Source organism: Pezoporus wallicus, unplaced genomic scaffold (assembly GCF_028554395.1).
Source record: "Pezoporus wallicus isolate ANWC-B61680 ecotype Strahan unplaced genomic scaffold, APGP_CSIRO_Pwel_v1 scaffold_13239, whole genome shotgun sequence".
NCBI classification, from domain to species: Eukaryota; Metazoa; Chordata; class Aves; order Psittaciformes; family Psittacidae; genus Pezoporus; species Pezoporus wallicus.
In genome coordinates, this window is record NW_026642052.1 from 2,292,207 (window position 1) to 2,304,779 (window position 12,573).

The 12,573-nt window shown below is 39.8% G+C and overlaps 1 protein-coding gene across 16 annotated transcripts in view; it reads left to right on the forward strand.

Annotated features, from left to right (window-relative positions):
* Window positions 1-12,573, forward strand: part of ABLIM2 (actin binding LIM protein family member 2) — a 134,833-nt gene that overhangs the window by 66,286 nt on the left and 55,974 nt on the right. For all 16 annotated transcript variants that reach the window (XM_057426721.1, XM_057426723.1, XM_057426725.1 and 13 more), the window contains exon 6: window positions 76-169. In XM_057426721.1, coding sequence (XP_057282704.1) covers window positions 76-169 — 94 coding nt within the window. The remainder of the gene's footprint in view (window positions 1-75; window positions 170-12,573) is intronic.

Genomic DNA, 12,573 nt, shown 5'->3' on the forward strand with positions numbered 1-12,573 from the left:
AAATTTTAGCTGTAAATCAGTAAATCTATAAGCCTATGAAAAGCAATCTGTGTATGTGCCATTGTTCTTTCCTAGGGATGGTGTTCCATATTGCGAAACGGACTATCATGCAAAGTTTGGGATCAGATGTGACAATTGTGAAAAGTATATCACAGGCAGAGTGCTTGAGGTAAGGAGAGCCTGTCATTCAAAACTATCTCAGAGTGTACGGAGAGACTTGTTCTTTTTAGTGTAGTTGTATGCTTACAAGTGAGTGTTAATGCAACAGTTTAATGTTACTTTATGGAGTACTAGGAACTTCTGTAATTTTGTTTTGTTTCTTCTGTTAATGATTTTGTAATACACGAACTCCCTAAATGGATGTTTATGGTCTGGAGAATGTTCAGGTAGCAGAAGTAATAAGTGAATGGGTTATTGGGCACATTTTGATACTTATGCTAAATTCCTTTGCAATTTCTGCTTTTTTATTTTGCTTTATGTTCCAAAAGGCTAGGATGAAGCTGTTTTAAAACTAAAATGAATCATTTGAAATGTATTTTTGCACCCAGGAATTAATATATTCTTTTGATCTTAATAGAATTTATCTTTGCATCTAATTGTATTGTTATCCTGTGTTCAATGATTATCCAGTTTTACTGTTTGCCTTTTCCTGTATTTTGTGAAGCCTTAGCAATAGTTAGGAAGAGGTTCCCCAGATCACTCAGTTCACTTCTTTCTCTTCCTCAGTTAAGAAAGCCTGGAGAGGTCCTAAAGGACTTCTATCAGAGAAAGATCGGATGGGAGTCATATGAAGACTAACTGTCCAAGTGGTGGACACTTACAGCTAGGTCGGAACTGAGAAGCAACTAGAAGGAAACAATGAGTCCATGCTAGATGGCATGATACAATGTTAGGGTTAGGCATGGGAGGCTTTTCTGTTATCAGATGTTTTTACAGACGTCTCCGAAAGCTGGTGTCTTAAGAGTGTGAAGGCAGCTTTCTCAAGTGGGAGAGGCAAAACAGAAGAAAACATGTAAAAAATATCAGAAATGTCAGATGTGGCCAGTGAAAGCTGCTATAAGTTTTCAGAGATGCCAGCCTTTGACAGTGAAAGAAAGGTGGTAAGAGAGGGTGGGCTTTGAAGGTGAAGCCAATTAACTTACATTCAGTGCAATAAGGGAGACAGCTGAATGGAGAGGCAAGAGGGTCATGGTCAAAGCTATAGAAAATTAGAGGTGCACTTTTTCACAGCAGGCTACAGGGAGTGATTAAGACTGAAGAAGAACAGGAGCTCCATTTTCTGTACTGGCTCTTTTGGCTTCACAATATTGTGTTTTTCTGTCTTGTTCTTGCCTTGAAATAGCTGTCCTAAAATACGTTTTTATTTGGTAATATTTTACCCACAGTATGGCTAAACAATAGCATGGGGGTTGAAGTGGTTAAGAGTTGGGTCCTTACTGGCTCTGTGGATGATGAAAGCTAAAAAAAAAGACAAGGAGATTTGCGCAGTAACAGTACTGAATTGGATTTGTGGGACCCGGGGGCACATGTGTCTATACCTGTTTCTTCTAACTGCTTGGTGAGAGCATACTGAATAAGAGAGATCTTTGTTTTGGTTATAAATGGACCAGCAACAAACTTGAGAAAAGCTGTAGTAGGAATTTTACCATGACTGATTGCATATGTCTTTGTAGTTCTAAGTGATGTTTTTTGTTAGTGCATGTATATGCCCACCTCCACTCCCCTTCCCCAGTGTTATTTTGATGACAGTGATTTTCTTTTCTTTGGTACTGGTGCAGGCTGGGAGCAACTTTGATTGAAGTCTGTGGCATTTAGCTGTGGAAAAAACACTGATGCAAGATTCTGAAACCTTTTTTAGCAAAAGACGAAGAGAAAGGACTTTCACAATTTGTAAAAGCACAGCAGGGTCAGATAGTGTCACTGACGGGCAGGAAAGCTAGGCTGAAGTTAGTATGAAGCAGGCAATGGGTTTGAACAGCTACAAAGTTATTTAGTGTCTGGAGGCTTGTTACAATAACCTGGAAACTTTATGGTGTATAATCTTCTTTCCATAAGATTGTATAAAGCAATTTTGGTTTGTGTGCAACAGAACTGATGAAGCTTGAATACAAGTGCTTGTGCTGTGTCCTAGCATTCCACTGTCACAATAGGTCCTGCTCCTCATGACATCTCACAAAATACCTGCTCCCATCCCCTCTGCTTCCCAATGAAATATCTCAAGACCTTTCTTTACATTCCCACTGCCTGTTTATATGGTCGGGGATGACACTCTGCATGGTGGTCAGCCTGTGATTTCCATGAGCCTTTTGACTTCTTTAATGGATCACTTTAATGGCCATTGAGTTTCAGTGCTGGCCATGGAGAGCAATCAGGTGAGGAGGTAGTGCACACCTCATTTCATTAGGAAGATAGACTAAAAGTCATGACCTAAGCAAGCAGATTTGAAAGAACGCAGAGACCGTTATCTGTAGCTAACGTAGTTAAGTCATTTGTTGTTCGTCTGCAGCAGATGGACTTGTTCAGAAGGCTTGCAATTGAGGCTGATCTCTTCCGTCTGTCTGGTATCAAGCTCAGTGTGTGTTTGTCGCTTGTTGATATGCTTGTAATTCTCCTGGTCATGAAGACAGAAAGAAAGTAAAAAGTAGCCATACCTGTTTTTCATTAGAGGATGTATTTTTTTTGTGGAAGTGTCTGGAATCCTGATGCATTTTTCAAAACTTCAGTTTTTACCATCTTGAAAATAATCTGGAGATACACAGAAATAATAGGGCAAATTGCTATTAAATTGGGAGAAAATCTTAACAGCAGCGCTTATTAGGCAGAGGAATAGTTTCCCAAGGGAGCTGCTGGAAGCTATCACTTAGTGTTAAAATGAGATTGGACAAGACACTGGAAAATCTACGTTAGGGAACAGTCCTGCAGTGACAAAGGGAGGGACTATATGAGCTAACAGGATTTTTTCCATCTCTGATCTCTGTGATAATGTCAGGAGGACAGCTGCTTCCACGATTATTGTGTGCCCAGATTTTATAATATTATCTCCCTTTCCAACACTTGTTCATTTTAAGTGTTTATTCAGCCGAGGAGGAAGGAGAAGGCAGTTAGTGTGAGTTACTGATAACTTATAAAAATATAGCTGGTTTTGTAGGTTGCCAGCCAAATACAGTGATGATTTACTTAAATTCATCCTTCAGTCCGGTTTGTTAGGGCCAGATTCATACCATGTAGTAAATGAGCTTAAACCCAGGATAACTGTTCAGAATTCCTTTCTTGTTTCTTTCTTCCCTTCCAGTCCACCTTGGCTTGGCCCCAGTCTCCCAGGGAACTTGTACTGGAAATGCTACAAAAGGGGCTGAGCAGCTAATTTACGGAGACCATAAATTCTTCTTTTGCTTTCAAAGGCAACAGTTTTGCTGTTCTTTTATAAAACCCCTGCCCACCAGTGCTTTTATGGGCAAGGTTCACTTTGCTCAGGGAGCATACAGAGCACTGTTCAATGCAGCGTCAGTCCACTCCTAGAAATTGCTGTGTTTTATCCCTGACCATACATGTTGATAAACCTGCCAACTTAAATGGGGATCAAGAGGTGTCTGGAGTTTATAGTTTGACTAAAAATGCTGTGTGACTGAAAACCTTCAGGGAGAAAAAGGTTTCTTTTTAGTGCTTATGCTGTAGCTCTGTTGCCAATCCAGTAATAGCTAAAACCAGGGAATAACACAGAATATAAACCCATTTTAAAATAACAAGCTGTTGATTTTTATAACCAGCCATCTCCCTTTTGTCATGTTGCAATCTATTTCTCTGTGTTTGGCACTAAAAATACTTTTTCCTCTATTTCTCTATCACAAGCACTTATTTATTAATTAAAATCTGAGCTTGCGCTAATGAGCATGTCATAAAAATAGACAAAATAAGTGTTCTTGCCTTTTTTTTCTAAAAATATACTGTATTTCACATTCTAATTCAGAGCCTGATACAAATCCTTTTCAATCAGGAAAACCCTTCCCATTTATTTCATGATTTTTAATCAGCCTTCTAGCTGTCTTTTGCTCAGAGGAAGCAGGGGTGGGTTGCCTACATCCTAGTCCTTCCCCCACAACAGGCTGTGCAGAGGCTTGGAAGGCTGTTGAGGTGTGTGGAGAAGCTGTGTGACTCCTCCTGGTGCCCTCTCCTGGGGAACATGCCTGTGTTTCCTTAACATCCAGTATTTAGAAACTTTAATTCAGTTCTGGCACCTCTATTTTAAAATAGTCTGTGCATAGTTACTAAATCTTTGGGTACAGTTTGATTTTAGCTTTTTTGATCTTCTCCCTTTTAATCGATGAAGTCTAAAGATAATTTATGGAGAACAACCTTAGTTTCTCTCAACTTTCATTTTTGAAAAACTGAATGAACCAAATTCTCCTCTGCTTGTAAATCATAGAATCATAGAATAATTTGAGGTGGAAGGAGTCTTCAAAGGTCATCTAGTCCAAATCCCCTGCAATGAGCAGGGACATCTTCAACTAGATCAGGTAGTTCAGAACCACATTCAGCCTGGCCTTAAATGTCTTCAGGGATGATGAATCCACCACCTCTTTGGGCAACCTGTGCCTGTTTTTCAGCACCATCATTGTAAAAGACTTTTTCCTCACATCCAGCCTGAATCTCCCCTCCTAGTTAAAAACCATTACCCCTCAAAAAAATAAAGTCAGCCCCAGGCTCTTCTGGTGATGCTGTTGGACATTCTTGCCATATATTGCTAGCTGGAACCACCTTCTGTCAGTGTGCATGAACACTGTACACCAGATGATGTCTCATTACCACCTTGTGCAGTTGGAGTAACCTCTTCCACTGTTTCTAAAGTACTTTCTCTGGTATATCTTGCACGGAGTGTGGGTTTTTTCCTGTGGTTTCATTGATACTGACACCCCATAGCAAGATGTGAGCTGGGGGGTGTTTCCCTTAATCTGCCGTTTCAGCTGATGATTTCCTACGTTGTTAAAGGAAGCTTTCTTACCCAAAGAAAACCTTCTGAGGTGTTTTGATGGCAAGTGCAGTATATGCTGTAAGGGGATCAACTGTGATTGTTTGGATAGGCAACTGCAGCCCAGCAATTGCAAGGCTGAGCTGCCTGACAGAACGCCTCTATGACCAGCTATACTGGTAGCTATGAACAAGCTAGATCTCCACTGCTACTAGCCATTGTTCTGCATTTCATGTGAATAAAAGTTGACAGTGGAGCACACTGGAAGTTATGCTTTTGGAAAGGTCTTTTTGTCTTTATTTATATGAAACCCAACTGCTTCTGTAAGCAGTGAGGGGTATTTTCAGTACTTGATTATACTTCTGTCTACAACTTTCCTATGATTTCCACCTACATGGCTGTGGTGTAAATGTGTTTTACAAGTGCTGATTTCACTTATTAAACATAAGGATGGGTTCCATTGCTGTGTTTGATGTCCTGACATGGCATCATGGCACTCAGTATATGTGGAGGAAGAACGGTTTGACATATTTATGGATTATAAGTATGTGTAAATGGCTAGCAAAGTATAATCAATAAATCTTTTAAAAATCTATTAGTCACGAGTGTATGCTACCTTAAAATAAAGGAACAAGCGCAATAGGCATTAGGCAGGAATGAGACTAGAAATGACAATAATTTACATGTCAAATGCCATTTATAACTCAGTGACTTATTAATTAAAAATTAATTTTTTTGTATGTGTGTTTTGCTTTGCCCTAGGGTTAAGCCACTTTTGTTTGTAGCCACATCCACTTTGTAAATCAATTGCCTTTTCCTTTATGAAAGTCTCAGTATAGCAGAGAGACGAGACTAATTCTTTATAGCAGGGTGTACCAGTTTCTGCCTGCAGTGTGGAAGAATGGTTCATTCTGAAATGTCTGTTACCCTGCTGTTTCACTAACAACAAAACCTAGTGATGTGTGAAAAGTACTTGAGCAGCAGCTTATAGTGCAGTCATTAATACTGAAACATGCAATAAAAGCAGCTCCGTCTGTAAGAGCGAAGGGTTTCCTGTAGCATGGGCAGCCGTGTGAGGGTTGTCAGTGCAGCAGAAGGATCCAAGTGTCAGTGCTAGTCTTCAGTTAGAAACTGCTCTCTACACCAGTTTTTCTCCTATCATGAGAGAAGAAGGAAAGAGACGCATCTAAATAAATCGGCATTAGCTCTTGCAAAAGGAAACCCTCTAAGGTAGGAAACATTAACTAGCACTTTTGATGCATAGTGTTCGCTGAGATGCAAGGCATTTTGCAGCTTGAGAACAGTCTCTGTTTCAGTGCTGCTTGCATTCATCTGGGGCTGCTGGTTTGCAAAGGCAGGTTGATCATCAATGCAGAGTATCTGAACTTGGCTGGGTAAGTGTTAATCGGCAGTTGACTTAGACTTTCTGCTTTAAAACAAGCATCATTAAAAGTACTGTCAACAAGCATATAAATAGCAATGCAAATGTTTTTGACCTTAGATTTTAGCCTTTTCTGTAGTACAATTATATTGTTTTAGATACATTCCTCTTATCTTTATCCCACCCTCATCCTTTCCTTCTCCAGAAAGATATAGAACTACACCTCTGTATATTTATTACCTGAACTATTAAAAACAATCAGGAAAAAAGAGTGCATATTGAAAGAAACTGTTTGCACAGCTTTTAGCCTATAAGTCAGTTTTTATGTTTATTGAAGAACAGCACTGAGTAGCATTTGGTGATATGTTAAGCCTGTTATATTTTTACCAAACTAAGGGATTCTGCAAACTGTTTCTGAATAATACAAACAAGAAGTTCAGATTTGAACTTCTGGTTAATAGAGAAGAAAGAATGACTGTTGCAGCGCTTGTGGGGTTTTTTGTTTCAGTTGCTTGCTTGCTTTTCTGTTGAGGATTTCTCTCATATGTATGGAAGAAGTCCCCAGTAGTGCTGCTGTGCATTTGTGCCTGTGTGGGTCTGCATGTGTTAGGGTTTTCTTGCAGAGTTAGACTCTTGAGCCAGACAGATCAGTGAAGGGTGTCCACTGCCTTCTCAAATTATACAAAAAAATAATACCAGTTACCTATCTTAAACTATCTCAATTAATTAATTAAAGCATCAAAGCAGTGGTTCTCACGGTCACCTTGATACCTCCTGAGCCTCAGACACAAACAACTTACAGTATGTCTGTTACAATGCCTCTCTAAGCAGTGTGTTGCTGTGGTGATGCATTATTGTTACTATTTGCCAGCATTTGAATATTTTGACAATGTAAATGTTGCACTTTTTGGATGTCTTCTGTTCCTCATCCCATTGCTCTGTATAATTTAATTTCTGGTGATCTGACTCACACCTGGGGTACATTGTTGTCAGCAAAGCCGCTGCTTTGCAGTGCCCTGTACCTACCAACCCACAACACAGCCAACAGCACAGGTGCCTCCTCCAGCTCTCTTCTGAACCATGACAGTGGTGCAGCAGTAAGTGCACTTGGTGACCATTGCCTTTGTTTGGAAGATATCTCCAGAATGCTCTTGCCCGTGTGACAACAGTTCAGTGTGTCTGCAGTAGCAGGAAAGCAGTTTTATTTCTTGTATCTTTAAGAGTTTTCGTCATGCCAATCTTCAGAATTTTTTGTGCTTCTTCATATTTCTTTTTCCACCCTCAAAGTAAGAACTTCTGAATAGTACCTTGAACTTGAAATGTGTGGATGAGTCTGAAAGTAGCAACTTTCTACTTCCAGGAAGGACTATTAATATCAGTTCTGCATAAGACAGCAGCATTTCTAGATCCAGCTAAATTTGGGGATCCTAAATATCAGGCCTTATTCAGGCACAGAATGAGAGACAGCTTCTGTCCTCGGATATTTGCAGCTCGGATCACTACAACCAGTGCTGTCTTCATCTGATAAATCATGCTTTCTCTCCTGGGCTGTTCAGTGTTGGGTTGCAACTTCATTCCTCCTGTCTAAAATGGGTGGGCTAATGCACAGCTGCAAAGTTGAAGATAAAGGAGAGTATGTCTGCAAGTCATCTTTCTCCTTCTGCACTCCCTTTCCCCTGTCAAGGGATGGCAGACGTGAGAGCCAGCTGCAGCTTGTCTTGGCCTGTAAGAGTGTTTTAAGGAGTGGAAGAGGCAAGTGGAAAAGAAGGAAGTAGATTGTTGAGCAAATGGAAAACAAAAGCCTCTTCCAGTCTCAGTGGGTGGCAAGAAAAATTTGCAGAGCTGAGAAGAAAAAAGACAAAAATGGCAGATTGCTCATTGCATAAAAAATCCAACTGAGTGCAGAATCAGTGATTTTAGGCATAACAGACTGTTTTGGTTTGCAAGATCAGGTACAGGATTCTGTAGAAAAAGGACACTGTTGGCCTTTTCCAACTTTTGTCTGACTCTGCAGCCGGGCTGAATTTGCTCCTGAGTCAGAACTTGTTTGCAGATGTTACAGAATGGAATTACAGCTATAACAGTACTGAATTTTCTTTCTGTTCCTTCTTTTTCTCAGTTATTCCCTTTAGGATTTTAATGTGTTTGTGGTTTTTTTGGGTTTTGGGGTTTTCTTTATTTCTTCCACAAGCATTAGGAAATTCTCTGAGAGAGCCCAGTTACTATCGTTCCGAGATAAATGTCCCTGTTGGTACATTTGATCTGCAGTTTATACCTGGAAGAATAAAGAGTGTGTGGGAGGCAGTAAAAAATGACTCAGATGTGGGTGGGAAGTCTCAAGGCTCTGCAAAGTACAGAGGGATGAGCCAGAACCAAGACAATATGAAATAACTGTACATGCAAGGCGGCTGAAGCTCTAAGTAATGCTGCAGGTGCATGTGTTGAACATTCACATGATTGTTTCTTGGCATCTAGTAAGATGATAAATGAATCCAGTATGGAGAAGATGAGGAGAATGATTAATTCAAAACATTACATTTACACTGGTGTAAACCCTATTGAATATGGTTCATTTGCCCTGGCACGCTGCTGAAGTGACTCAATGGTGAGTCAGGTCTACTGTGACTAAGGGAATTAGTAAAAGTTTTCCTCCACATAATTGTCTCTTTATCCCCTGGGTCTCACACTTTTCTCTCCTCAGTACCGTTGTTTTAACATAAGCAGTAAATATTTTGCCAAATACCTCTGCCTTGATCATGTTGCCTGTCCCTTCATACCCAGTAGATAACATGACAGTTGTTTACTGACTTAACCATTATCGTATACAACTGCCACTGAGTACTGAGTAATCCTTCAAGTTCTTCTGTAATATACACAAAATGCTGGCTTTGCTAGAAACATGGTGCAGATTTTATGTAGTTACACTTAAGTCTGGTAACTGAGCAGAGTATTTTACTTCAAGCAAAAAAGGTCATCTGATTTTCTGAATATCATCACTCTAATTTGAAAATATCCTGTAGAACACAGTTTATGGAGCCAGTATAGTCCACATAATATGCCACTATGTGGATGCAATGGCAGGGTTATGAGCGTGTAAGAATAACTAAGCACTGGAGCAATCTTCTCAGAGATCATGGAATCCTTGGAGTTTTTCAGTATCCCACAGGACACATTCCTGAGCAGACTGATCTGATTGAATATCAGCCCTGCTCTGAGCAGGAGATTGGATTAGATGACCTCCTGCGGTCCTTCCCAACCTGAATTATTCCATCATTCTGCGTGAACTTGCACAGCTCCTGACTTTAAACTGAATTGTATTTCTGCTATTAGCTGTATTGTGAAGTGCACTTGAGGAAGTCGCAGTGCGTTCGAATGAATGAATGGATGAGAAGGTCTATGTGAATGAAAATCATTCAGGAAATATTTATCATCTTATTGAAGTTTTAAACTTCTACCCATCAGAACAGTACTTAAGTATTTTTCCCCTTCCCATCCCAAATAATAACTCCCTTCCACTTAGCAGCAGTTGAGTCCTGGGTCTTTCATAAGAGCTTAAGAACTTTAGTCCTTCATTTCAGGGTGAGAAGCTGCCTGGTTGAAAGGCTTATTGATTCTCAGCAGGTTTTTGCTTTATTCTGTTTCCTCTTGCTTGAAGAGGTGGTTGTTTGGTGATGACCCAATTCTCCAACAGATTTGTTCTGTGCAGAAAGCTTTTGACTAAGAATGCACAGGCTTCTGTGGGCTTTGTTTCTGGGTCATGCAACTACACCATGCCTTGGTATACCAGCAGGCTTAGTGTTTTGTAGCCTGACTTCCATTATCTTTGTTCAGGATAAGATATAGTTAGGACTTCATTTGGAGATTTTACTGTATGAGGAAGGCAAGATTTGGACCTGTCTTAATAAGCAGTCCGTGGTAGTAACACACTCTCGTACCCTTAAAATGGAAAATATGCTTTGATATGATTGAATCATTGCAGCAGTGTAACCTTTTCTCACTTCCACATGCTGTTTACTCCCAGCAGTACAAGATGTCAGTTACCACAGTGCATTTTGATAACAAGATAATTTTTTTAAAGGTAAGAGTACTGAAATCTTCATTCTCAGGAAAGGAACCAAATAGTTGACTTTATTTAACACATTAAATGATTTTGTCTACTTTTTTTCCTCCTTTATTAGCTACTTTACTGACTAATGCAGTGAGATAGGATGTACTTAGACTGTTGAGAGAGTCATTAGAAATCTTGAGCCTTCCTTCCAGGGCTCAGCTTGCACTTTGAGCTTTAGGCTGCTCTGGTTCAATCCCTCACGTGTCAATTCATAAGCAGTTGTCACTCATCAACTGCAGTAAAAAATTACATCGGTCACCCTCTTAGCAACAGCATGAGAGGCCAGACGAGCAATGTCATTGTGATAGAGTTACAATTTTTATACATATCATCTTTTATAGATTCTATCCTTTCATCAGTTACTGCAGCCACAGCTACAGAATGAGCAGAGGTTTTTGCTGAGCTGTCTGCAATAATGTAGTATCTTTTTCCTGAGTGATGACAGCTAATTTAAAATCCAACCTTAACTAGTTAAGGTTGTTCCTTTCAGCATTAATTACTCTGGTTTTGCTAGCATTGCATGTTTCTCAGACATGGTGTTTATACTGCTCATCAGATTTATAATGCCCCTTACTGTCTTCAAATTGTGCTTTAAACAATGTGATTAGTATTTGTCACATCAGGTTCATTCTTCTTTTGTCTAGTTCAAGCATTGAAGTAATGAGAAATTAGAAAAGGTGGTTTTATGCACTTTGTTGTAGAATTTCCTGGTTCTAAGTGAAGGATGGCTGTACTTGTACTGTGGGACAGGTAACGACACTACAGTGGCCCCCATGCTTACGGCAAGGACTGCAGGGAGGTCCTCAGTTCCACTGGGAGAATATTTCTCATGTTGACCCAGCCCAGAAGGTTCTGCCTGCTGTACAGAGAAGATTTACCATTCAAAGCGGCCCTCAAAGGGAAGGAAGTAATTCATAATACTTTGTCTCAGAGTGTTAAGGACTGTTTAGACTCCGCTTTTAAACTACACACCAAGACTTTGACTAGGTGGTTGTGAAAGGCTAGTATAGTCACTTGAAGAGAAATTAAACTGTTGGTGGTGTACTGTGTTGCTAAGGACATGCTTTGCTATTCAAGTTTGAGGAAATCGCAGTTGAGAATCTTTAAATTGATCTTCATAATAATACTGTTGTCACATCTGGATGCCGGTGCACAAAGACCTGGTGGAGTCTTGAAGCAAATGTAAGATATTAAGAAGGTTTCTTACAATCTACCACTTGAACCTAAAAGATCTCCCAGAGATGAATAGCGATTCTTCTGTGCTAAGTGTGTGTTGATATTTTATTAAACACTGAGACAACAATCTGTCAAACTAAGCTTTCAAACTGTGGAAAGAAAAAGTAACCATATGGTTAGGAATTTGTTTGCTGCGTTAAATTCTCTCACATCAATACAACCAAGAAAGGAAAAATAACAAGGCCATTATTACAACAAAACAGAAAACATAAAACAGTTGCTGCCATAAATTTCTGTGTTCTGCTGGACCTTGTTCCCTGGACCCTCCTGTTCATCTAGGAGGTGAAGCCTCTGAAATAGTCTGAAGAGAGAGGGGAGAGGAGCACTAATGAAAGCCTCTGTGGTGTGTACCTAGGGGAGGTTGTGATTCACGTCCAGACCCAACACACCCAGGTCTTAGGTCTGAATATAATTTATGGTATCTAATCTGGGTAACTGTATAAACATATCAGGGAATATTATTAGTTAATCCCTGCATTGAGTCTCTAGCCTCAGGTTCATCACCTCTTATTTAGAAAGATGGTGCAGTCTATGTTAAATACTGTGATATGTTAAATAAAGTGATGCAGAGTGCTATGTCTTGTCTTCTGTGCTTTGGTTAGAAGAGCAAAATTAAAAACAATTAGAACAGGGGAACAAAACCCATTTGGCAGCACTTAGAGTTATATGAAAAGTTTGAGTATCTCCCATTTTAATTCAGGGGTAATTATTCAAAATCCATTGGAGTTATCCTGGGGTGAGCATCAGCAAGGGATCACTACACTGTTCCCCTCGGATTTTTCTGTTATTGTATGTAAGTTGTAAAAGAGGTCTTTCTGTGCCATTCTACATCTTGCTGATATTAGCTACTGTATGGAGTAGTGTTAAATTTTGGGAAATATA